This window comes from Propithecus coquereli, unplaced genomic scaffold (assembly GCF_000956105.1).
Source record: "Propithecus coquereli isolate 6110/MARCELLA unplaced genomic scaffold, Pcoq_1.0 Scaffold560, whole genome shotgun sequence".
NCBI lineage: Eukaryota > Metazoa > Chordata > Mammalia > Primates > Indriidae > Propithecus > Propithecus coquereli.
The window spans coordinates 40,472-68,432 of record NW_012151508.1 but is presented as its reverse complement, the minus strand read 5'-3'; the positions used below and the strand labels follow the sequence as shown (position 1 = coordinate 68,432).

General features: G+C 48.0%; 1 protein-coding gene across 1 annotated transcript in view; it reads right to left on the bottom strand.

Moving 5' to 3' along the window:
• PARD6G (par-6 family cell polarity regulator gamma) overlaps positions 1–27,788 on the bottom strand; it is a 73,029-nt gene extending 45,241 nt beyond the window's left edge. Inside the window, exon 1 of the mRNA XM_012657813.1 lies at positions 27,717–27,788. Coding sequence (XP_012513267.1) covers positions 27,717–27,788 — 72 coding nt within the window. The remainder of the gene's footprint in view (positions 1–27,716) is intronic.
• Positions 27,789–27,961: the final 173 nt, after the last annotated feature.

Genomic DNA, 27,961 nt, shown 5'->3' with positions numbered 1-27,961 from the left:
CATTGCTGTGCACCCACTTTCTAGAACTCTTTCCACCTCAAAAACTTAAACTCTATACCATTAAACAACAAGTTAGGAACATTTTTAACAAATATAGCCTATGGCCACAAGAAAAAAAACTTTAACTTCAATTTATATAAATATTTTTGTTGCAGAGAAGACTAACAGAGTGATTAAGCATAAAATTTTTAGGATAAAATATGAGGACAAAATCTCTTGGGGGAGTAATGGAAAGAGGAATCAAAGAGAAAAAGGAACGACGTAGAATTTCTGATCATTAAAAAGAGTTCATTCATCCTATTTTAAAACGCATGACGGTAGTACCAAATCACCATAGCATTTAGATTTCATTGGCTACATTTAAAAGATCATGTGCTAAAAGCTTTATTTTTAAGTGAAATATTTACAGCATGTTGGAAATTATATCCTTTGCAACTATTTATATTTATTACAAAAAATTTAGGTGCCAACTTAAAAATATATTATCCCCTTTATAGTGGTAGTTTTTCAAAATTCTTGTAGAGGGTCTGTGACTTTTGAAGACCACTGTATCAGAGCCCAGGGATCACCATGACAATGCCTAAGCCACATGCAAGGTCAGCAGGAGAGTCAGCAGCCCCAACGTCCTCACTGTCCCCAGTGGGGTGCTTTCCCTGCAGAGAGCTCACAGCAGGGCGGCTGCTTCAGCTTCTGCTAGGCTTCCTCCATTCACCTACAGCCCACACGCAGACGCCTCAAAGGGAGCTGTCCTCTCCTGGGAGGTCATCTCCTCACTCTAAACCGGTAATCGACTTCAATCAGAGATTAAAAAACAAGATCAAATTTGCTAAGAAAAGCTTGCACTGCTGTGACTGGCCTACTCAGCAAGTTAGCAGACAACTGCACCAGAAGGTCCACCTCTCCCCAACAGCAACCTGGTTATGGGCTACATCGTTTCCCCTTCACAGGACTCAGGGTTCCTAGGCAAATGGGTAATTCTAGGTATGTGGCAAGAAATTTACATCGTCTGTGAACCTCATCTTTCTTTTTAAAGAGTAAGAGCATTTCTTGTTGGGAAATTCACAGATGTGCAAAGTCCTTATTCTGCAAAGCTTTCAGCTAACTGAACTGTCATTCCATTATCATCTTGATAACATATATTCCGCTTTGCAGTTGACCCCAACTTTTATTCTTACACCAGGATAGTAAAAAATGGGGGGATTTCACTTTTTAAAGTTATTAAAAATGGTCTCAACTGCAAAATACCAAGATCAATAAGTAAAAGCATTATCAGCCTCTACATGAAAATTTTTATTCCCTTTAACATGCATTCAACAATGTGATCATTGTAGTATAATTAGAAAACAAGGATATCCATCTGTCACCTCCGCCTGTCTGTCAAGTCATGTCTACGACTCTGTCTCTATCAAGTACCTGTCTGTCCTCTTCCTAATTTCTCACCATAGTGTTGACTCTTTCCCTTCAGGAAGATGGGATGGCTCTGAGAAGTGTTTGTTCAGTGAGTGATACCTACAGGTCAGTGGCTGCAAAATCAGTGCACCCTTGAGTAAACCATGCTACTGATCAAGTTCTTGGTCACGAACAAAAAGGTGGCAGAAACCCAAGACAGCTAAGAGCTTGGGAAGTGTGGCAGGAAATTGCCATGTTAAGAGTTAATCTCCAGGCACTTCCAGAACAGAGGGTTAGGGACTGGCAACACTCTGCTCATCACTGGCAAAAACTGTCAAAATCAACTTTTGGAGACCTGTGGATTGCAACGTTTTTTGTTGTTGTTGTTGTTGTTTTGATATGGAGTCTTATTCTGTCACCGCAGCTAGAGTGCTATGGTGTCTTCATAGCTCACTGCAACCTCAAACTCCTGGGCTCAAACGATCCTCCGGCCTCAGCCTCCTCCCCCACCGTAGCTGGGACTTCAGGAGCTGCCACCAGACCTGGCTAATTTTTCTATTTTTAGTAGAGATGGGGTCTCACTCTTGCTCAGCTTAGCGCTGAACTCCTGAGCTCAAGCAATCCTCCTGCCTCGGCCTCCCAGAGTGCTGTGACTACAGGCGTGAGCCGCTGTGCCTGGCCTACAACCGTAGAAATTAAAGTAACAGCTTGTAACACTCCAAGGGGAGTTTATTCTAGAGAAATGGCTGAATCTCAGTAAGAACAGCGAGCTTTGTGGTGTTTTCCTTTCCCTATCCCCCTTTCTTCAGCTGTGAGAACCAGCAGCCTCACAACCTGGGAGCAGAGCCAGTCTGGTGTCCCCAAGGCCCATACTCACTGGGAGGACTGTCACTGCCCCACACAGAGCCGGTCTGGTGTCCCCAACACCCCACATTCACTCACAGGACTGTCACTGCCCCACGCAGAGCCGGTCTGGTGTCCCCAACACCCCACACTCACTCACAGGACTGTCACTGCCAGACCTGTCTTGCAGGTGCTAGAAAAGCTGTATCCACAGCTCACTTGCGGGAAAAGCCCTTCTTCCAGAAATCAGCAGAAACTGTTTAACACTTAAAGATCTTATGATAAAAGTTTCTTTTTTTTCCCATGGGCCGGATTTATTTTGTTAATAGGACCAACCTAAGTTATATACAAAGGTAACCATTAAGTAATTATAAACAAATAATTTCATCCCATACTCTCAGGCAATTTTGCATCTCTTCCCAGATACAAAACATTTACTTTAATAAACTTAACAATGAGTAATTTGCCTAAAACCACTGAAAGTGGGAATATTTTCAAAGCGGCTTCCTATATGATCTGATTAACCAGATCTCCCCAGCCTCACAGACCTACAGATGCTATTATTCATTCTTTTGAGATAATACACTGATGGCCTGTTAAAATTAAATTATCTTCTAACAGACAAATGAAGCTGTTAACATTTAGCTCAAATTAGTTGATTGGATTCCTTAATCACTTAGTAAGTTCCTTTGTCAAAGAAACTTAGAAGCAGTTGAGATTTTTTTTAAAAGCTATCTGTATTTTTAAAAGTTTTATTTTTAAATGAAATTTTCACAACATGCTGGAAATTATATCCTTTGCAACTATTTATATTTCTTATGAGGAAATTTAGACACCAATCTAAAAATACATCATTCCCTTTAATACTTGCATTTATGAAAATTCTTGCAGGGGGTGTGTGATGCTTGAAGACTAGGGTATCAGGGTCACTGCAAAGTGCCTGTGGCGTGGTCACCACTGGGGCAAACAAGAGCTGGACAAACACATTTGCAGAAATGCTGGGGACTCCCACCCGCTGGGATAGCTCCTGTCAAAACAATGGAAAATAACAAGTGTGGATGAGGATTTGGAGTACTGTGCACCATTGGTGGGAACGTAAAAAGCAGCACCTGCAGTGGAAAACAGTATCACGGTTCCTCGACAAATCAAAACAGAATTACCGTATGACCCAGCAATTCCATTTCTGGGTATATAACTGCAACAACTGAAAGCAGGATCTCAAAGAGATATTTGTCCACCCATGTTCACGGCAGCATTATTTATAATTGTTAAAACGTGGAAGCAACTCAATTGTCCACCAATGACTGAATGAATAAGCAAAATGTGCCGCATACATACAATGGAATGTTATTCAGCCTTAGAAAGGAAGGGTATTGTGACACGAGCTACAACATGCATGAACCTTGGGGACACCATGCTGAATGAAACAAACCAGTCACAAAAAGACAAACACTGTATGTCTCCACTCATATATAGTCCCGAGAGTACCCAAAATGAGAGATGCAAAGTGCATGGTGGGTGCCAGGGGCTGGGGGAGGAAGAATGGGCGTGACTGTTTAACGGGCACAGCGTTTCAGTTCTGCAAGACGAAGAGCTCTGGAGATGATGATGGTAACAGGTGCACAACAATGTGAATAAAGAGCAGGTCCTTGAATAATGTTTTATTCAATGTCGTTTTGTTATAACATTGATGAGAGAAAAAAAAAAGATTCCTGGCCAGCGCCACTGTCTGTGTGGAGTCTGTGTGTTCTCCCATGTTTGTGTGAATTTTCTCTGGGTGCTGCAGTTCCCTCCCACAGATGTGCACATCAGGTTAACTGGCATGTCTCAACTGCCCCGTCTAAGTGAACGTGGGTGTGCGTGAGTGTGCCCCACAATGGGACGGCAGTCTGTTCAGGGCTGGTTCCCACCTTGAGCCCTGAGCTGCTGGGGTGTGCTCTGGCCACCCACCACCCTGAACTGGAATAAGCAGGTTGGGAAATGAATGAATGAATACAAATTACTTTAAAATAAAAATCTGTAAAGTATATGATAATCATACAAATGCACGACAACAAATAAGGCCATACAAAAATGCTCAACAAGCTGTCATATTTGTCACTGCGTCTGAACTGCACAGTGGGAGGAGGAGCTCCTTACAATTTTTACTTTGCAAACTTATTCCTTGATTTAACCACCACTGCAACTGCTGTCACTGATCCACCCAAAACTGGATAAATAACTGTTTTATTTGTGTTTATTAGTCTTTCTTAAATGTATGTATAGCTCACATTTATTTCAGTGTTAAATATTAGAAGTATTTTGGGTCTCTATTTAGAAGTTTGGTGATCTTTTTGTGACCAGAAATATGTCACACAAACTTCACTCTTGCTTATATCAGCGTATGGTAAAATTGCTTTCGTTATAAGGTTTTCACTTAAAGTCACAGTTTCCAAGAACCTACCGACCATGTTAAGTGAGGACTTACTGTACTTATTACCACTGAATTGTAATACTTAAAAATGGTTATCATGGTAAATTTTATATTACGTTTATTTTACAAGAATAAAAAATTTGAAAAAAATGAAATACTGAGGAACAACATGCTCAAAGGAGGTTTTGAAAAGCTCCGATATATTGCTGGAGATCTAGACAGCCACACATGTGCACGGCTCTGTGCATGGCCATTAAAGACTGAGATGGCTGTAATCTTCCGTATCTGGCTGACTCTGGGGCTCTATGCAATCAGAAAGTGAAGGCTAAAGCAGACTTGGGTAGCCAGAGCGTTGAAGATGTGCCCCAACACGCACAGATCCCCTGAGCAAAGGCTGGAAGACTTATTGGTTCAAGAAATTTAAGGAAATCTATGTCCAATCATTAGCTGGCCGCTTAGCTCACTGAGCAGAGACTGAAGGTCACACATGACAAAGAATACAGACTTTACAGATTTAGTCCAGAAAGTCACTAAACAATCTAACAGCAACAAGAATAACACCTTGAAAGGAAGGGGTCCAGTTTCCACATTACCTCATTATGTAAAATGTTCAGTTTTGAACAAAATTATGAGATACACAAAGAAACAGGGGGAAAAGGCTTATGCAGAGGAAAACAAAGCAGTCAATGGAAACTGTCCATGAGGGGGCCCAGATGTTGCACCTGCTACACAAACATTTTAGATGAAACATGAAACATTTTACATGAAACATTCTCTAGGATAGATCATATGTTAGGCCCTAAAACAAGTCTCGGAAGATTTAAAAGAACTGAAATCATACAAAATATGTCTTCCAACCATAGTGAAATGAAATTAGAAATCAATAACAGAGGAACATTTGGGGCCGGGCATGGTGGCTCACACCTGTAATTCTAGCTCTCTGGGAGGCCGAGGCAGGTGGATCGTTTGAGCTCAGGAGTTCAAGACTAGCCTGAGGAAGAGCGACACCCCGTCTCTACTAAAAAAAATAGAAAGAAATTAGCTGGACAACTAAAAAAAAGAAATAAAAAAATAATAATATATATATAAAATTAGCCAGGCATGGTGGCGCATGCCTGTAGTCCCAGCTACTTGGGAGGGTGAGGCAGGAGGATCGCTTAAGCCCAGGAGTTTGAGGTTGCTGTGAGCTAGGCTGACGCCACGGCACTCTAGCCCGGGCAATAGAGTGAGACACTGTCTCAAAAAAAAAAAAAAAAAAAAAAAAAGAAGAACATTTGGGAAATTCACAAATATGTAGAAGTTAAACAGCACACTTCTAAATAACCTATGGGTTTCAGAAAAGAAAATCGCAAGGGAAATTAGAAAACAGAGATCAATGAAAATGAAAAAATACCATGCCAAAATTTATGAGATGCAGCTAAAGCAGTGGTCAGAGGGAAATTTATAGCTGTAAACAATTATACTAAAAGTGAAACACTGCAAATCATTAACCTAAACTTCCCCCATTAGAAACTAAAAAAGAAGTGCAAATTTAATCCAAAGCCAGCAGAGCAAAAGTAGGAAATAATAAAGGACTAGAGCAGAAACAAATGTAACAGAGACTAGAAAAACAGAGAAAATAACAAACCAAAATTGGTTGTTTGAAAAAGCAACAAAACTGACAAATCTTTAGGTAGACTTACCAAGAAAAATAAGAGAAGATTCAAACTACTAAATTCAGCAATGGAAGAGAGGACATCAGTATTGACCCTAAAGAATTAATAAGAATTATAAGCTTTCCAGTAGCAACAATCACATCTAGCACCCAAGGAAACAATATTCCTTACAGAAATGACCTATTCTAGGACAGGGAGAGGACAAGATGAGCCTGGGGTATTTTATACTATCAGAAAGTAAGGAAGTGCTAAAAACCAAACAAAATTCACAATCATGGGGATATGTCAAAGGGAAACAGAAACCAAATGAAAAACCTTCCAATGGCCAAAGTTGGAACAATTTGAGCAAGAAAATAAAGTCATATTAGATTATAATTCAAAGTATAAATGTCCATTAGTCCATAATCATATAAATGACTAAAAAAATAAATGTGGTAGAGTAGGCAAATCTTGAGAGCATGCATAAGAATACCAAATAATTTATGTAGATACACCACCCTCAAGGAGGTAGAGCATAACTCCCCGCTTCTTAAGCACAGGCTACATATAATGTGTTCTTTCCAAAGACTACAGTATAAAAATGGGAAAGAAAGAACAACTCTACAATGGAGAAACCTGGCAAACATTCTTAGCCAGGTGATCAAGGTCAACATCAATGGTGGTGAGTCATGTTGACAGTGTGTACCCTTGACGTGACGTGATAAAAATAGTACTTTACCATTGTGGTCTTCCTTTCCCAAACCCATAATCCCACTGTAATAATAAGGAACACAACAGATAAATCCCAACTGAGGGACATTCTACAAAGTATCTTCTCTTTTCTTTTTTTCTTTCTTTTTAATTCTTTTGAGAAAAACTCCTGGCACTGTGTTTACAAAATATCTTAACAGTACTCTTCAAAACTATCAAAGTCACCTGAAACAAGGAAAGTTTAAGAAATTATCACAGCCACAAGGAGCCTAAGGAGACAGACAACTAAATGCAAGGTGGTATCCTGGATAAGATCTTGGAACATTAGGTTAAAAGGACATTTCTAAGGAAATCTGAATAAAGCATGAATTTCAGTGAATAATAATGTATCAGTACTGGTTCTTTCATGATTAAAAATGTACCAGATTAATATTAGATGTTAATAAAAGAGGAAACTGGGTGTGGTGTATATGGGAACTCTCTGTATTATCTTTGCAATTTTTCTGTAAATCTAAAACTGTTCTAAAACAAAATTTTATGGAAAAGGGAATTATAAGGGCATACTATGAATAACTGTATGCCAACAAACTGGACAACCTAGATGAGATGGACACATTCCTAGAAAGACATAAATTATCAAAACTGATAAAAAAAAAAGAAACATAAAATCAAAATAAACTTTTTACAAGAGATTGTATTAGTAATTTTCTAAATCCCCACATAGAAAAATTCCTGGCCCAGATGACTGGTGAATTCTACCAAATGTTTACAGAATTAATATCAATCTTTCACAAACTCTTCCAAAAAAACAAGAGGAGGGAACACTTCCCAACTTACTCTATGAAGCAAGCTTTAACCTGACACCAAACCAGAAAAAGATATCACAAAGAAAAGTACAGACCTATATCCACTATGAATAGAGACACAAAAATCCTCAACAAAAATACTAGCAAGCCGCATCCAGCAACATATAAAATGGAGTATATATTGTGACCAGTGAGATTTATCACAGGAATGCAAGGTTGGTTCAACATCTAAAAATCAGTCAGTGTAATTAACATATGATAGTAACACATTGACTGCCATACTAGAAAAAATATTTTTTTCCTTGGGACCGTGGTGTTTTATTATGAAAATAGAATAAAAACTTCAAAAACAAAATAGTCTTTTCTAATTTAATGAAAAATGTGTGTTTTTTTATTGTTTTCTGTGCATGCATTATATGAAACTTGAAAACTAGTTCTCATGGCTCCCAAGGTAAAGAGACAGTGAGTTACATATGCTCCACAAAGCCCCCGGCCCAAAACTAGTGTGAGTTAAATACAACTCACATGGCAGTTAATGTGTTAAAAGTACAAAAGCCTCGTGATCATTTCAATTGATGCAAAAAGCATTTGACAAAAATCTTATAACACCATTTTATGATAAAAAATACTCAACAAACTAGGAATAGAAGGAAACTTTCTCATTCTAAGAGAGCATCTATGAAAACTCACAGCTAACATAATACTTAATGGTTAAGACAGAATAATTTCCCCCTGAGATCAAGAACAAAACAAGAATGTCCACTTTCACATCTTCTGTTTAACATTGTATAAGAGGTTCTACCCAGGGCAGTTAAGCAAGAAAATAAAAGGCATCAGATTAGAAAGGAAGAATTTAAAGTATCTCTATTCACAGACATATACTTATATATAGAAAATCCTAAGGAATCCACAGAAAATCCTTATTAGAGTTAATAAATGAGTTCAGCATGGTAGTAGGATACAATACCAATATACAAAAATAAATTGCATTTCCATATACTAGCAAGAAACAAACTGAAAATTAATTTAAGAAAACAATTTCATTAGCAATAGTATTATAAAGATAAAATATTTAGAAATAAATTTAACAAAAGTGAAAGACTTACACGTTGAAAACTACAGAACATTGTTGAAAAGAAGATCTCAATGACTGGAAGGACATTCCATGTTCATGGATTGGAAGACAATATTGTTAAGATGGCAATACTTCCCAAATTGATCTCCAGATTCAACGCAACTCCTATCAAAATCTTAGCTGCCTTTTTTGCACTAGTTGGCAAGTTTATCCTAAATTTATATGGAAATGCAAATGAGTCATTATATCCAAAATAATCTTGAAAAAGAAGAACAGAGTTGGAAAACTCACACTTCCCGATTTCATTGTGTAAATCTAGCGCTAACACAGAGATAGACACATAGATAATCAAGAGAACAGAATTGAGAAACCAGGTAAAAAAAAAAAAAAAAACCCTTACATTTGTGATCAATTTATTTTTGACAAGAATGTCAAGACCATTCAATGGGAGAAAGAAATAGTCTTTTCAACAAATGGTAGGACAACTGCATATCCTTATGGAAAACAATGCACTCCTGCCTCACACTACACATAAAAATTAACAGAAGTTGGATCACAGACTAAATGTAAGAGCTAAAATTATAAAACTCTTAGAAAAATACACAGGATTAAATTTTCATTACTGGGGTTGGGCAATGATTTCTTAAATATGATGCCAAAAGCATAAGCAACAGAAGAAAAACATAAATTGGACTTCATCAAAATTAAAAACTTTTGTGTTTAAAAACCATCCAGAGGCTTTTTGAGACCAACGGAGAGGTCCGAGCCCCCTGAGCTCCCGCTTTGCCTATAATCTTTATAAACTTATAAGACTAAAAAAAAAAAAAAAACCATCCAGAAAGTGAAGTGATAATCTATAAAATGGGAGAAAATATTTGCAAATCAGATACCTGACAAGGGACCTGTACCAAGAATATATTTAAAAACTTAACAACAAAAAGACAAGCAATCCTATTTAAAAATGGGCAAAAAACTTGAAAAGACATTTCTCCGAAGATATACAAATGGCCGATAAACACATGAAAAGATGCTCAGCATCATTAATCAGCAGGGAAATGAGAATCAAAGCCATAATGAGATACCATTTCAAACTCACTAAGATGGCTATAACAAAAAAGACAACAACATGTTGGTAAGAATGTGAAGGAATCTGAACCCTCATAAATTTTTGGTTGGAATGTGACAATGGTACAACTGATTTGGTAAATAGTTTGGCAAGTCCTTAAAATCTTAAACATAGTTACATATGACCCAGCAATTTCACTCCTAGGTATATATCTCAAAGGAATGAACACATATGTCCACCCCAAAACTTGTACATCAATGTTCATAGCAGCATTTTTCACAATAGCCAAAAAGGGAAAACAATCCAAATGTCCATCAACTGATGAGTGGAGAAACAAACGTGGTACATCCACACGACCGAATATTATTTGGCCACAGAAAGAAATGCAGTACTGACCCATGCTACAACACAGATGGACCCTGAAAACATTATGCTAAGTCAAAGACACCAGACACAAAGGACTGTGTATTTGTGATTACAGCTATAAATAGTGGTTGCCAGGGGCTGGAAGGAGGATGGAATTGAGAATGGCCGTTAATGGATGTGGGGTTTCGTTTGAGGGGTGAAGAAAATGTTCTAAAGTTAGATAGCGGTTATGATTACACAATTTTCTAAATATACTAAAAACCAGTGAATTTTACACATTAAACGTGTATTTTTATTTCATGTTAACTACAGCTTGCAGAACTGTTATTGTTTTTAAAAGGTCACCTCAAAGATTATTTTTTTTAAACAATGAACTGAAGGCCGTTCAGAAGCCTGAAAACCCCGGGGTGGCGCTGGCAGGTGCCACGTGGGGCCTCTGCTTTTTCTCCAGGGACCGAGGGAGCCAGGTGTCCGCTGCTGCACTCCATCCACTTAGAAGGTGAGGAGCTAAGACCCAGGGAAGCCCTGCCTCATCACCACTGGGTCCTCCAACGGAGGCACAGGATGCGAGATCCAGTCCAACCCACTGGCAGGGCAGGCTTTTCCAGTTCGAATGGGTCCAGCAGGGCTGAATTGGTAAGGAGGACAGAGGGCAGGCACCCCGAACAGGGTAGAACTTGCCTTCCCTCACACACCTGTCTCCACCCTGACCCCAAACTGCAAAGTCAGTCCTTCTCCGATTCAGAACTAAAACTTTATGTGAATGATATTTCTGAAATCACAGGGCTCTGGCAATATTAATCTATTTTCATCATTCACAGTCTATCCTCAAGGATAATTCATTACCATTACCATGATTATATCTTATTTTCCAAGCTAAAAGATATTAAAAACATTACATTTTCCTTTGCTTGATACCTAAGAGGGCCTATCTAACTTACCATATGTTTAATGAAATCCACTCTGTGTAAAGGATGGAATAATTCAGAGCATGAATGGCTCTAGAAGGTATAAAACACTTTTTCTGTCTAAAACAGAATCCCAAAATACGTACGGCCTAAGATCTCTAAGGTCCTGATGCAGTAAGTTCTGGACAAACCTCCTCATCGTGTGAGGTTCTCTCCCTAGTGGCACCGACAGGGCTCACGTGTGGTGCGTGGTTGTCTTTATGCCCTGAATTAAATCGAAAGCCTCCCAGTTGGAAGTAGCCTTCCAAGCTCCTACACTGCCGGCTCAGAGAGGGTGAGAGACCTGCCCAAGTCCACAGAGACTTGATTCCAGGCTGGAAACCCTGGTCCAGCGCTGTCTGCAACGCCAGGCCACCACCCTGCCAAGTCAGCCACGTGCGCCTCCTTCTTACCACGGAAAACAGGGTTCCCAGGTTGCATCTTGAACTCACTCAGCTGCTACTTATTAATATTTACCTAAAAATGTCATGTTTTTGCTGCGTCAGGTGCACCTACGGCTCAACCCCATCCCCAAGGACCTGTGGTACCATGTCTTAGTCTGTGCGTGACGCAGCTGCCACCCTCACGCTGCGCTGATGTCTGCACCTCCTTCACGAAGATCCACAGAAACGAGGAGAATTTTAACAGTGTTTTCTCCTCGCCTAGGTCCTTTCACATCACTGTCTTTCCAACTTAGGGTCTGGACCTGTGTGACGTCCTTCAGTGACCCAAAGGGAGGGAAGGCCTGGCCGATCCCACCACTGAGGCAAAGGCCCGTGTGGTGCTGAGTCTGGCAGCTCTGTGGGGGTGTGAGGTGCACATCCCCCCCTTCCAATCCCCCTTGCAGAGGCAGCTGCCACTCGGAGGCCCAGTGTGCGTCACAGCCACTCTGCTGACTTCAGCCAGTGCCTGGCTCAACCCGTCCCCAGCTCACCTCCCCTTCAGGCTGGTTTTCACAAAAAAGCCAATTTAAACTTAAAAGGCAACAGTTTCTGACTCTGAATTTCTATCCTCCCTCGTCATCTCCTCGAAATCTTCCGCTGGTCTTTTACAAGCATCACGTCCTCTTCTGCACACAACTGAAGGCAGCGTTGCCTCCGGTGGTCAGAGAAGCTGAGCACACGTGCTTGTGAACACGGCTACTCTGGGGAAGCCAGCAGACACCAGAGTTTCACTCTAGACGCCCCCCACAAAGGTGGAAAATCGAGGGCTGGTGTCTGGCGTGACGCCCGAGGTGCAGTGTGGAGCGGAGGGAAGCACAGGCGTGATCCCGCAATGTGCCTGCCTGGGGCCAGCTCAGGAGAAGCCCCCACAGCGACGTCCACAACGACTCTGCACGTCACCCTGCCACACAGAAAACTGCCACCAGTACGCAGAAGACATTCCTCCAGGCTTCTCTAATGTGTACTTTTTAAAAAATTAGGATCACACACCGGCACCTTTTTCTTTATGGTTTGAATAGGGTTATATAACCACATAGCTCAAAATCCAAAAGGTATTCAGTGACTTTCCAGCCACCCAGCCTCCTCCCCACAGGCAACAAACGATTTCAGTTTGGGTTTTTTTTCTGTGAACTTTATAGAGAAGCATAATTTTAGTCTTTAACGTACCGTTCCGAAGATACTTTATACATAGGAAGGCAAACATGAATTGTACCTGTCTTTCCCTCTTCTCTAAGTAATGGTAGCGTACTGTCCACTCTGGTCTACTCCAAGCTTCTTTCGCTTAATTGATGTATTTTGCAAACATCGTTTTGCTGGCTGCTCACAGTTCTATGGGGGAGGTACCCTGATTCACAGATGTCCCTGAACCTGAGAAAGATAAAGTCTCTTGGCCAACTGTTACAGGTGTCCCCAGAGACGTGAGCTCTCGTCACACTGGCCAGCAAAGGTCTGCTGAAGAACCAGGCACAAACGAAGAGTCTTTACCAGTCAGAATCTGCTGACGAACCAGGTCACATCCCAAACTCCAAAAGCCACAAGTTTAAAAAATTTAATTGCCATATTACGAGTGCAGGAAACTGCTGTAGCTTACCACTGACTATAGCATACGGTAAGCACTTGAGTCTTCATTGAATTAATGAATTAATCCTGTCAATCAGGATAAAGATAAAACTCTAGAACTTTATTAATTTGACACTGACTGACAACATAACAGAACAGGGAGACAGGACAAGGTTCAAGCACAAGGTCATAAAACACGTTCCATGTCTCTTGCAGGGCAACGGATCCCACCAGTCTGGCCCGAGTGCATCCTATTTACCATAACCTCCAGCCATCTGGAGCCAGACACAGCCCACGTGTCAGCAGGCAGGTGAAGATGTGTTCAAACAACAAAACAAGGAGGCAATGTTTCAAAGAATACTTGCAAATAGGTGAAAAGAAACAAGGCCATGTTTTCTTGAAAAAAGGCTTTGTTTCCAAATTACCCAAGGAGGATATAGTGCACCGCTCTGACCACCCTACTTTCTGCTTCTGGTTATACCTGAGCGGGGCCCTGGTCTCCGTCACCGTGTTGTCCACACATTCGCTGTGGGCAGGACTGTCCCCGAGTCTCTGAGGACTTCCCATCCACTCCCTACCTCGCACCCTTCCCTTCAGCAGAATAAACCCTCAAAAGAGAAGTTCTGGAAACTCCACTTACAAGAAGGCAACTCCATGAACCACCAAACCACCAGGGCTTAGGCAAGGCCAGGACACCTTCACAGAAGGGCCCTTCTGGGTGGCCTGCATCTCTCTACTTGAGCCCACGCCTTCAAACTGCCACGCAGGAATTGCTCCCTGAACCCACACGCCTGCCGTCATGAAACTCATACCCTGGTGAGAAGACAGGTAACAGACAAACACGGTCAGTGAGTCGCGCAGCATGTGACAGGTAGTAACAGCCATGGCGAAAGGGGAGGGCGCAGAGGTGGAGGCGGTGGGCCACTCACAGTCCTGGGGGGTGGCCACTCACAGTCCTGGGGGATGGGCCACTCACAGTCCTGGGGGGTGGCCACTCACAGCACAAGAGCCACCCCAGGTGCTTCCACAGCGCCTTCCAAGCCCCAATCCTCCGAGCCCCGCCCCACTCCACCCCCAAGACTGCCCTACCCACCAAGGTCCCGCCCCTAGCCCCTGGTCCGGCCTCCCCAGGCCCCACCCCGAGGCCCCGCCCCAGCCCGAGGTGAGAACACACAGGTCTTCAGAAACAGGAACGGATTCCCACGGAATATGCTTGACAAAATATTTACGATTGTGACAAACGGAAACAGCAAGAGTACAAACATACAAAAGCACATTCCCGGACCAAAATATGATGAAGCGAAGTTTTAAAAAGGGTTTAAGGGCTCAAGGAAGACTTTCGATATGTTAAGTGAAAAAAGCAAGGCACAGAGGCACCTGCAGCGTGATCCCGACCAGGCTGGGAAGCACCTCGGCAGCCGGGAATCCTGTGTGAGCCAGCGGCCCCTCTGACCACGGAGGTCAGACCCTGGGGCTGGGCCCAGACGCGGTCGTTTTAGGAAGTTCCAGATCCTGCTCCTCACAGGTGCTCCTGGAACCATCAGCAGCATCCTCTGGAGCCAGTTGGAGATGGGACCCCGGCCCCAGACCAGGGAACAGATTCAGCATTCTCACGAGGTTCAGGGCTCATGTGCACGTTAAGGGTGAAAAAGAAGGTGTTAACAGCCTGCTAAGCATCTTGCTAGTCACAGCTATAGGCCGTTTTTCAGTGTTCGTTCATTCCTCAAAATCCCAGCGACGCCCAGCCCTGGTGTTGAGCACGCGGTGCTGCACAAACGACCCGCCTTCACAGCGCCGATGGTTTGCCGAGAGTGGAAGTTAAACAGTAATCACACATGCAAATATGTAGCTGCAAATACAAGAAAGGCAAACGAAGAGACTGTAGAACACAGGCCCTAATTTAAACAGGTGTATATGGGGTGGAAATAATCAGTGAAGAGTGAGGACAGAGTGTTTCATCCCATGGCACAACTCAGGAGCTAGGAGGGCAGCCTGGGTGGCCAGACAGGCAAAACCTGGCGTGTCAGATGCTCCAGGGAAACACGGGCATGGGGAGGCAGCTCCAGCACACGGTGGGTCCCTCAGGTGGCTCTAACATTCCCGCTATGCATCCAGGTGGGCCCTGGGGTCACGATGACGCCACTCAGAGGAAGAAAACCCTAGTGTCTCTTTGCCAGGGTGGGGTCACATGCCCATCTGTAAACCAGTCACCGGCAAAGGGCATGAGACTCACCTGAGGCTGTTAGAGCCTCTGGCCTAGAGCAGGGTCTGTCAGGAGCTGGTGACGGATGCTGGGCCAGCCGCGAAGCCCAGACACACCCCGACGGCAAAAGACGGTGCGTGAGTGAGTGTGCACGGTAAACTGGAGCTGCCTCAGACTTGTGAGCTAGGGAGCACCTGTGCATGCCCGGGCCCTGCAGAAAACTACGGAAAGAACTCCACGTGAGAAAAGATAACGTTGCAGGTCTAAAGAGCAGCACAGACTGTCACCTTAACGAGGTACCTGTCAGAGCACGGGACTCGGCGTAGCTTGCCACGGAATGACTTCCTGGGCTGACATGTTAGGACAGTTTAAAATCGGGCCACAGACCATGAGTCAGATGAGGCGGAGCCCGGCCCCTTCCTGTCCACCCACCGAGATCCAAAGTGATGACGGTGCAGCCATCGGCACCTGCAGAACTGCCTGGACAAGCACTGTGCCACGTGTGAGACGGCCCAGGGCAAGTGCTGGGGCCAAGCTCCGTGGTCCCAGCTGTGAGCACACACACTCCCTGTGGAGGGCCTGCTGCTCTGGTTCACACTGTGCTCTGCACCCACAAAGCCAGCACTGCTACATGTGGACTTGTGGGAGGTGGGAGGGGAGGACACAGGCCTGTGAACACGGGCTCTGCGTGGAAGGGATTTACGGTACGGGAGAGAAGATGTGCTCGGTGCCAAGCTTCATGTGCACACTCTCTTTGACCCTGGCGGCAGCCCTATTGAAGGAGGTGTCACTGCTCCCATTACACAGACCAGGAGACTGAGGCCTAGAGGGGTCAATAACCTGTCCACAGTCATGGGCTATAAATGAAGGGGCTGAGGCTGAATTCCAGGGGGAAATTTAGGTGAGACCTAAAGAGCGCCCACGGTGGGGAGAGAATTCCAAATGGACTCATGGGAAGGGGCGCCCAGTGGACAAGGGGTGCCCTGGGGGGGGGATGACGAGGGCCCATCATCGAGGGAGCGGCTGGCACTGAGAGGTGGGGGGGCCTGCGCGTGTGGGGCATGAGTGCGGGCTGCTCATCTGTCCCTGCCCCACGAGCCTTCCCTGAAAGGTAAGTCCACTCAGGCAGATGCCTAGAACCCTGCCTGCGGAGGAGAACGGGGTCCCATTCCGACGTGAGCTCATGACACGTGGTAGAGTTAGGGTTTTCCAGGGTCTGAGCTGCACTACCGCTGGGAGGGCCGGGAGCACCAGGCTGGGCTAGTGTGTCTTACAGATACAGACAGACACCAAGCAAAGCCACCAAGAGCCAGGCCATGGAGCTGACACACCTGGTGCATAACTCTGGATAATTTATTAAATTTCTCTGATAAAAATATGTTCCCCACAGGGCTGTTGAGAGAATCTAATACAAATACACGTACTATGCTCAACACAGCCTGGCAAGACAGTGAGACCCCAGCCTCCGGGAGCGATGCACCTGCCCAGCTTGTTCAGCGCCGTTGGTTCGCCCGCACGCCGCGAGACTGGCACCTCACAGGCATTCGTGGGGCTGAGCCCTTCCCGAAGGCCCAGGGCTGCAAGCGCAGTAAAGGCAGGCCTCCCTCTGCACGCACGGGCGTGTGACAGAGCAGAACGCTAACCCTGTCCTGGCTGCTCACACTGCGGGTCCGAGCCCCTGACAGGTTCAGTCTCCTCCCCAGCTGAGCCACACGTCCTCATCTCTGAGCAGACTGTGCTCCTAGGCCTGTCCCTCCCACCACTGGCACTCTTTTTCAGGGCCCTTTTTCAAAATGAAACAAGCTTTATATAATTCCATGAGAGAAAAGCTGTGCTCATGAGCATGACCAGAGCCTGTAGCTCTGGGCAGAGAAGAAGAATGAGTGGCATTGCCCACCCCCCAGCCATGCAGTCCAACAGGCTTCTGCTAAGTGACATGTCTGTGCTAAGGGCCTGAGGCCACTGTGATACTGTGGCCACGCTGCAGAGTCTCCGAGGTGCTTCTGAACGAAGTGGATGCGGCGGCCAGGCCTGCACTCCCCGCACCTGCCCCGTCCCCACCAGACAGACCGACGCAGTGCACATCAACACTCCCGGGCAGGACCAAGCGCAGGCTGCTGAGGAGGGAGGGTCTCACGGGATGCACAGGCACTCAGGGAGATGCTGGGGAGGGAAGGGGTGGGCCCATGACATGGCCTCAGAGCAGACAGGTGCTGTCTGTTTTCCAGGAGGTATAATCATGGGATAATGGAACTACCTGGGATGCAGGGTGGCATCACAGCTGAGAATTCTGGACCCCAACACAGGTGGCTTAAGATGCAGCTCTGCTCAGAGCTCGCAGCCTCATTCAGCCTCAGGGTCCTCATGTCCACAACCGGAGATACCGCCTGCTGCAGGACGGACAACGGCACCAACTGAAACGTCTGTGCCGAGTGCCCAGCACAAGGCCTGCCGCCGGCCTGATGCCCTAAGGCAGGAAACTATAACCACAGACTTCATTCAAACAGACTCTCCTCCAGCCGGTGAGCCTGGGTAACAGCTTCTCCTGTCAACCGCGACTGGGCTCCAGGGCACGGAGAGATCTGACAGAGCTTACTCTAGGAAGAACTTCAGAACAGCCCCGCCGTGACCAGAGTCCACACTGCCGGGGTGAGAGAGCACTGCCAGCCCCGCCCAGCTCGTCCCTCCACCACCAGTGAGCCACGTGCCTGGGAATCTGCGCCAGCTCAGGTGCAGGACAGGGGGTCTGGGCTCACAGTGAGGCTCCCGAGGGACAGACCTCCTCAAATGCAGGGACCCCAGGCAGCTTGTCTCCCGAGAAGTAGAGCGGGGCTTCCTCAGCACAGTTTCTCACGACAGTGTCTCCAGACACAGTGTCCCCTTCCAGGCAAATGATCTTACCTGCAGCAGAAGGAGTGTGTTCATGCACAGCTTTCAGACAGAACAAAGCCACCTGCAGTGACATGGATTTAACTCACGGCCACAGCAGTGCCTGAGGGCCTCTCCCCATGCTGGGCCTGCGCTCCGTTCTTGTGCCTGCCCCAGTATAGGTGCTGATAGGCCCAAGGGGACCACAGGCTGGGGCAGGGTGCCTCTGCCTCTGCTCCACCTCCTGAGCGACCACCTTGCAGGCAGAGAAGGTCGTTCTGTCCCTCTGCACCATGACGTTATCATGCCAGACCAGTGAGGGAGTGTGGTCAGGACTTGGGTGGGAAGCCAGTGGCTCAGGCCCCTCCATCCATGGAAAACAAGATACTAATATTACTTTCATTTCCAAATTCCTCTAGTACAGCTGATTACCTAAAAACGATAGCTTTACTAGCCCCCAAATTTCTCTTTCACAGCCCTTAATCAGGGACCTCTGGGGGCCCTTCCACACCAGCTTATGTCCCCAAAAAGAGGCCACTTGAGGACCTGTGCTTGTTAGTACCATCCATGCTGTCTCAAAGCAAAGGCATCAAGAGAGATCTGCCACCACGAAACTGACCCATTTATAATCCAGCTTTCAACAAGTGTACTGGCGTGATAAAATAAAAAATAAACACACCCACCCAGCAAGCAGGAGGAACTTTTAGGAGGAGCAGAGAAATTCCCACAGTGCTCTGACTGCCTATGAGACACAGAGCCTTCGTCAACAGCCTGGAGCGTGTGTAGCAGGGATGAGCTGCCTGCTGGGCGACCCAGGTGCACCCCGCGGGCAAAGGCAGAGCAAAAGCTCTTGGCTCTACAGGTTTCCATAGCCCTGCAGCAGTGAGGCTGCTGTAGGGTCCTCGTTCTACGTGAGACTCAGGTACTCTCTCCAAGGAAGACTGTCCAACCTTCACTGCACAGGAAGAGCTGTGGCACAGAGACGTTGGGACCCGTGGGGCAGCACCACCTTGGGCCCCAGGTTCTTCCACAACGTCCAGCCCACCAGAGGGGCCCAGAGAATGACTAGGAAAGCCAGGAAACGCACAAAAGCCATCATTCAAAACACAGACTCAGATAAGGGCTGCGAAAGCCCCTTTACACTTCAGCAATGGGGACCTTAAATTCTGTAAAATAAAGAATCTTTTCTGATTTATTTTGGTTAATCAACAAATACCTACCTCCTAAGATGTGGTTCAAGGCCTCCAAGACCGACAACAACTGCCTCACCCCAAATCCAGGCAGGGTCACAGTCTCTGGGTACACCAGAGTCAGGAACAATCCAAGTGCTGAGCTGCAGATAAGATCAATGTCTGAGATATCCCACAGGCCGGCTTTGTGTCACTTAAAGCCAGAGGACAGTAGCATTGTAAATGGCTAAAGGTCATCATGAGGTTCCCTGTGACTAGTCAAAATGGCAACTGCATTATGTGCTGAAAAGCATGTGCGTGTGGCCACCAAAGGACGTGGACCAGAACATCGATGGCAGCTTTGGTTACGAGGACCAACGCTGGAAACGACTCACACCTCCGTCAGCAGGAGGACAGATACGTAAGTTGTGGTTATCCACATGGTGGAATCCTAGGCCTCCCTAAAAATACGATCTACTAACACACAGCCCAGGTGGACTGTACAGACATCAGGCTGAACAAGAGGACACCAGTGGCTCAGCGTGGTGATGCTGTGTCGTTCCACTCGAAATTCGTCTCTGGTGACAGAGACCCCGGTGGTCGTCAACTGGACACCAGATGGTCCGTGTCTTGATCACCAAGGTGCACACGGAAGATGAGTGTACTTTACTGTGAGACACAGGCGCACTCACTGACCCAGGGGGCTGTCATCGGGTCTGGGACAGCTTCCTGAAGAGGCAGCAACTCGAGCCTTGAGGCACAGCTGAGCTTCCACAGGCAAGAGTAGGAAAGGATCAGCTTGCTGAGAGGTCCTGGGGTGGCCAGACAAACCAAGCACTGAATGTGGGCCGGGCCACGTGGGAGCGCCCGGGCGCCCAGGCTGAAACCATCCTGAGTGGACTTCACACTCCTTACGCGGTGAAAGCCTTTTTTCCTCCCCAAGTGAAATGCCACACGTGTACCCCAAGACACAGAGCAGAAATATTCGGGCTGAGGACAGGCCACGTGGCACAGACAGATGGGGTGAAGGGAAGATGCTGGGGCGGGGGTGGGGTGGGGCAGAGAGCACAGCCCTGGGCCCCAGGAACACAGGAACAGCAGGGAGCAGGAGGAGTCCCGGGTAACTGATGTCACACCGTAACAAGTGCTCTGGTCCCACTGTCCCTGTACCAAGAGGGCGGGCCCTCGGAGCACCCGCAGAAGAGGTGTGAGGCTGACCACAAGGAAAGAGGCGCGTGTGCGCCGTCCCCGCAGACGCAGAGCTGGCCGCCAGCGTGTTCCTGGCCTGTCACTAAGCACCACAGGAGTCAAGGGACGCCAAGGGCAACAGAAACAGCAACGTGGGTTCTTTGTTCCCAAAGTTTCCCCGTCTCTCCCTCCTGGCCGTGGAGCTAGCACTGGTTACCTTCACAGGAGGGAAGGCAAGACAACTGACCCCTCTCGGGGGCACCCTAAGAATAAGCTCACTGGCAAATCAAGTATTTGTCACCATCCTCAAAAAGTAGTTATTTTCTAAAGTATCCCAACAGATCATTTCTGAACCAGTAGCTACCAGGAAAATCCAGTTTTTTCTCATCTGAATTCAACTTGAGGGACAGTTATTGGGTACCCACCATATGCGAAATACTGCTCTTTACATTTCAGAAGCTGAATTTTTCCCTGAAGCATACTAATGAGAAATGCAGTTAATATTCTGGTGTCCCAGCATGTGTGGGGAGGATGAGCGAGCCCCCGTGTGAGGGAAAGTGGACAATGGAGCCCAGCTGCTTCTGGGAACAACGGAGACCTGGACTAGAGTCTCAAACCAGCCACACAGGCATTGCCCGTTGCTGATGCAGAGACGGATGAGAGTGATTCCAGGGGGCCCCGAGCACACTGACTGGTCTTGCTGGCTGTGGGACAGCCTGCCTGCACTAGAAACCTCTGATTTTAAGGAGATGTAAAGTTGTGGATTAGGTGACACTTTGGCTATCAGAACGAAGGACTCTCGGAACCCCCAAATCTACCCATTTACCTGACTGAACCTTCATTGGACCAAGGATGCTGTCTGTCTTGGGTACCCTTTTACCCCAACATGGGCCCGTGCCTGGCACATAGTAGTTGCTCAGTAAATGATCAGACAAATAAAGAAAAGAATAGATGGATGGGATCAGACTTCTAAGAACAGCCACTGAATAGAGGACTTCCCTTGTGGCCATGTAGCAAGAATCTTTCATAGTGATGCAAGAAAAACTGAACATCTCCCCCCAAAGCACCAGACTTAGTCTCCTAGCTGTTTCTCACCAGCTCTAGATCCAGACAGCTGAGGGGCCTTTCATCCTACGCAGAGTGAGCTGGGACATCTGCACTGGCCTCCTGGACTGGATTTCATGGCCTCCACCAGCGGCCACAGTTAGCGGTGACCATCATGGCCTCTCGAGCCAGGTTATCTGGGCTCTAGTCCCTCATGTGAGCTTCATGACCTTGGACAGGTGAGGCTGCTTGTGACTCAGTGTCCCCTCTTTCTTGTGTAATGGGGGTGATAAAAGAACCCATTTTACAGGGCTGTGATGGGGATTAGTGAACTATTATTTGCAATTGCAATGTATTTAGAACTGTGTCTGGCTCATATATACGCACGTATGTAGGGGGAGCATTAAATAAATGTTAAGAAATACTTCAGGATGCAACCTCTGCACAATGGGCTGCATCCAGCCTGGGCTGTGCTGTATACCCCAGCGTCTGGGGCAGCCCCAGGGCAGGGCTGCAGGGTGTGTGCAGGGAGAAGCTGGGAGCCGTGGGAGAGGCACAGCCCCTCCCATGGCTCCCCAGGTTCACCGGTAGAAATTTGATGAGAGGAAGTGGAATTGCCCTGTAAACAGCCAGGTGAACAAGTCTAACCACCCAGGATGCTCCACTACTGCATTCCAAGCTCCCTCCTTGCTGCCTTCGGAGGTCCAGAGATCACCCTATGGGAAACAGGCAGGGTCCTCTCCCCTTCACACTGATTCTGGATGTGATTCGCAAACGTGAAAGTTTCTGAGACCTTCAGTGGCTGCATCTCCTGAGCCCCAACACTCCTTCCCTTCCGTAAAAGTGGGTGAACTCGGGCTCTCTGACAGGCCGTGGGTCTTAGGAAAGGGCTTTACCTGGCTGGTTGGTGCGCCCTCAGGAAGGCCTCGGGGTGTCTGCTGCCCACAGGCCACAGATCCACCAAGGCTGGCAGCCTCCTGGGGCGGCCACACCATCGGAGCCCACCAGACTGACTCCCCATTTGGATTCCTGATAAGCCTCCTCTGGACGTGACTTCCCAAATCAAGTCTCTGAACCTGCTTAAACACAGACGTGCACAAATACAACAAAACTGGAATCCTACAAGGGCGTAGCTGACACACACCGGTGAGTCAAACCATGTCCAGGCAGTTCTCAACTGGCCCATGGAAAGCAAATGCCCAGTCACCCAATGGGGAGGCCTGGCCTGGGCTCCATCCCACCAGCCACCCCACCTTGCACGAGATGGAAAGGCGTGTACCCGCAGTGCCACGGCAGCTGACCACCTCAGCCAGCAATGAGGTCTTGGGGGCCAGAGGACATGTGCTGACATAAAACACTGCAATCCTGGCTGTCCCCAGCAGAACCTGGCTGGCCAGTGCATCGGCCAGCCCACCAACAGGCTCCCCACACACTCCCTCCCAGGGGGCCTAGGTTTAATGGCAGGGGGAGGGGGCAAGGCCACAGCACTCTTTAAACCAGTCACTCCAGCACCACCTGCACTGACTAGAAACCTCCTGTGAATGAGTAGCTCTCGTAACTCAGTAACTCAATAAAAAGACCACTAGTAAAGAAAAGTATGCAGGACAGACAAATAAAGGTAGATACACAAATAGCCAATAACTAGTAGCTTAAGAAATACAAATTAGAAGTACACTAGTAACTTAAGAAACACAAATTAAAACAATGAGATATCATTTCACTTAACTAATTGGAAAAGAATGAGAAAATGCCCAGTGCTAAAAGAAGAGGAGAGACAGATGGATATAAAACAGCATACATTTATATATATGTAAAAGAGACTTTCTGGAGGAAAATTTAGCAATATGTATTCAAAGCCTTAAAAATGTGCATACCTTTCACCCAGTAAGTTCACTTCTAGGGATTTGTCCTAAAGAAACAATAAGAGTTCTGCACTGATTTAATACAATCAATAATCTTTACATACTTCATATGTGTATATTCTATACATAATCTTTATGTAAAGACTTAAATACAAAGATGTTATTCACAGCATTGTTTACTATGGAAAAAAGAGTAACCCAAATAAGACACTAGTTAAATTAATTATGGTTTACACATGAGATAGAATACTACACATGCATTTTTAAAAAATGTTTTTTAAAAATATTAAGGACATGAAAGAATATTTGCAATACACTGTTAAGTTGGAGGTGAGGAGCAGGCTAGAAAGTAATGTACCTGTATGATCCTAATCTGTACAACAAAAATGCATGCAAGCATACACGCATATGAAAGATCATGTGGCCACAGGCCACATTTAACAGTGGCTCATCTTTGAACAGGAGAATTACCAGCAGTGTTCACTCCTCTTTGTGCTTGGCTGTGGTTTCTAAATTTTCTACAGTAACAATGTATTTATTTAGAATCCAAAAAATCCTCGGCATTCTTTAAACAAGGAAGCACAAACAGGATGAAAACCTTCAGTGGTGGTATTCTCCCCCAGACACAGTGGAGGCTACAAGCCCTCGACCTGTGCTCTGAACATAACCGTGGCACCAGCATCAAGACAAGCACCGTAAGATGACCAGAAACACCAAAAGAGGCTCAGATGGAGGGAGTGTGGCCTGGTGCAGGCATTGGGAACAGCTCCGCAGCAGACAGGCAGTCCTAGAGGGTCCTCAGGATGGGGCAGATTCTCAGGGGAAGCATTTCAGGTGGAGGAAGCCACAAAGCAGAGGCACCCCAGCCAAACAAAGTGTGGAGTGAGACCACAAGGAGTAGGTCATCTGTGCTCGAGTCTGAAGGAACCCGAGATGCTGCTGACTCATCTAACTCTGGGCCTCCGACCAGAGGGTCGTGGGCTCCAGTTGAGCACACTGCTGAGAAGGGACAAACGGTGTTTGGTTAGATTTTTCAAGAATATGCAGATGACAGAATTGACGAAATACTAACATAGTTAAAAGCATTGCTGGGTTCACAAACGCACTGTTGCTCAAATGAGAATTCATCTCCCATGACTCTGCCCCTGCAGACCCATCCTCAGCCGCACACTGGCCTTCCTACTACCCTCTAAGGCAGCCTGGGCATTTGCTCCAGCTTCCCTCGACCTCAAACACCCTACCCTAAACATCTGTGCTCCCCCGCCCCCCCCCCAATGCAGGTCTTGTGGAAGGAGAGGCAAAAGTCAAAGCTAAGTGTGAAAAAGGGCAGCCCTGTTACCAGAACTAGGTAATAAGAAGTGCACACTGCTGGTCTGGGGAGAAGCAGATGAATCACTGGGATTAAAATAAAAATGTCTGGGGACGTGTAAGGGGCTACATAACGGGGAAGAGCCACCTGCCTCAGGCATTGGGAACTGACCAGCCGCAGCAGGTGGTTAATGACAAAAATTCTGAGAGGATCTGAGACAGTTTTCCAAGTGTATATTTTGAACTGCCAAAGGACCCTGACCCGCAGTTCTTAACTCAAAGTGCTCTCGCATTCATTGCCTCGTTTTATCTTGGGAGCTAAGGACAAGTACAATGCCCACTTTACAGATGAGATAACTGAGGCTTGGGAAAGTTAAATGATTTGCCTGAAAGCTCACAAAGTCAGTAGGTGGCAGAACCCAGGCCGAACCCAGCTCTCTGGCTGCCATTCTTCCCACAGATTAAATCCATGGGCGTTATGGTGGTACATTTAGACTGAGGGAAGACATCACTGTCATAAAGTTTTGCCCCCTGCATTTTGACAACAGGGGTTCCCTGCAGAGAGGGATTCCGTGGTAACAAATATTAACCACGAAGGGGTAAGTGGGAGGCTCTGTACAGAAGGAAGAGCCATGTGGATGATCCAGACAAGCAGTTGGGGGTGGGGGTGGGTGCATGAGAGCAAGACCAGCAGGGTCAGGGTCCAGTTTGGTGTGGCCCCTCCAAAGATTCCCAAGTGCAACCAGAAATTGCCTCTGCCCCACTCACCTGGAGGGAGCACCGCTGCATCTGAACTTGAACCTATGCTCGGGGTGAGAAGCCACGCCCTTTGCTGAGTGGAGCTGGAGGAGACAGGGGGGCCAACACTCCCCAGGGGAGGCAAAGCAGATGCTCACCCCCCAGCCCCCTGCACAGGACTGCAGGGTAGGGCCTGGTGAGGGCATTTCCCACAGGTCCATCCCAGGGCCTTGCTGGGGCCTCCAACCCTCTGGAGTTGTGTGTCTGATACAGCAGTCACCCACCGCACATGCCACTGAGCACCAGGGACAGGCTGTTTAATATTAGTGTTAATCCATCTTCGTTAAATAGCCACTGTGAAAGTGCAGCAGAGAAACCCTTGGGCTGGAGCCGTCCTGCACCCTGACTGTGCTGGTTTGCACACAGCCGAACGGAGCTAAGTGCACATAGAGGCGTGTTGCCCTTCTGAGCCCTAAGGTCAGTCTGGACGTGATATTGTGCCACTCATACAAGATGCTACTGTGGGAGGAGGCTGGGCAAAGTGTACATGATGTCCATATTCTCTCTCACAACTGCTCCTGAACCTGCAATGATTTCCAAATAAAAAGTTAAATGTGATTAAATGCCACACGCGCTTAGTGGCCATTGTACTAGACGGTGCAGCTCTAGAAAGTGGCATTCCCGCGGAGCTAAAGCAGCCTCCTACTCATGTCTGTGGGTGCGTCTTCTCATATACCCACAGCTGGCACACCAGATTTGGGAGTGGGGGCATTCCTGTGCTCCCGAGGAGAGGGGTGTGAGGTGGGGTCATCAGCGTCCAGGAGGAAGGGCAGGATGCAACAGAGATGAGGGGTTCAGAGAAAGTCTGTGTACCCCAGGATGAGAAGAAAACCCTGCAACTCACTGGAGCGCGTTCCAGAGGTGGCCCTGCCTTTGCTAGGAGCCCCCCCGCAGTCCTCTGCGGACACCCTGGAAAGCTACACCAAAGGCTGGGGCAGCCCAGGGAGGGAACACCCGCCTTGTGCTCACGGTGTGCGCAGAGTTGGGGGTCAGGCCCCTCCGCGGCCCGGCCCATCCCCCCAACCGCAGCGCCGTCTTGCTTTACCGAGAACTGGGGTGCGAAGAGAGAAAGGGCGGGAGGGCCCCTCGGCTGCCAGACAGTAGCTAGCAAAAGGCCCGAGGGGCCCCCTCCCACAGGACCCCGAACAACTAACTATAGCGCCTCCTCTGTCGGCGAGGTCCGGCACCGAGACCCTCCCGGACAAAAGTGTCTGCAGCTGAGGAACTGCCCCGGCGAAGCAGAAGCGCCAGATTCTATCAACCAATTACCCAGACAGGCACCGCGACCCGCAAGTTCGGGCACGCTCCGCCCGGGCGCGGGCAGCAGGAGGGGCCGGGCGCGCCCGGGGCTGGGCGGGGAGTCTGGGTCGGGGCCGCGCCTGCGGGGGTCTGGGCCGGGGGCGCGCCCGGGGGAGGCTGGGTCGGGGGCGGGGGCGCGACCGGTGCCTGGAGGTCTGGTACGAAGCGCCGAACCCGGGGCTGGGGTCTGGGCCGGGGGGGAACACCTCTCGGGAGCCTGCGGCCAGTCTCCTCGCCGGTAACGAGCCTCCTTCGCAGCCTTGGAGGCGACGCAGCCCGGGCCATCCCCAGGCCGGGCCCCCAGAGGCCCCTCCACGGCCCAGAATCCCTGGTCCCCAATTCGCCCCGGAAACGCCGCCCTCCCCTCCAACGTGTGGCGCGCCCGGGTCGCCTCCGGCTCGTGGAACAAAAGAACAGCTCCCGCAGAGCGGGTCCAGAGCTCGCACCGGCCGTCCGGTGGCCCTCGGCCCTCCGAGCGCCGCGCCCCCACCAGGACCCTCCCGGGGCCGCCAGGCTTTGTGTCGGCGCGGGGGGCGTGAAGGACGGCCGGGGTCCCCCGCGCATCCCACGGACCCCGCGCAGCGGCGCGCGGCGCAGAGCTCTGAAGTTATCGCCGGCGCCTGTCGCCTCCCACACTGCCCCGTCCTCCTCCGTGGGGCGCCCCATTCATTTGCCGGGTGTGTGGGGGGGGTGCGGAGCCGCTGGGCGGGCCCCGGGGGCTTACCTTGCTCTTGACTTCCACCGCGCCGCAGTCGTAGAAGCGCAAGGTCTGAGACTTGTGAAAACTCCGGTTCATGATTTCGGCCCCGGTCACCCTCGCTTTCGCCCTCTCTCCTCAGGGGCCGCAGAAAGACTCCCGGGGGCGGCGCCCCCAGCCGCCGCCCGGCCCCAGCCCGCGCTGGCTCGGCGGCGGGGCTCAGTGTGCGGCGGGCCGGAGCTGCGCTGGCCGCGCGCCGCGGGGACTCCAGG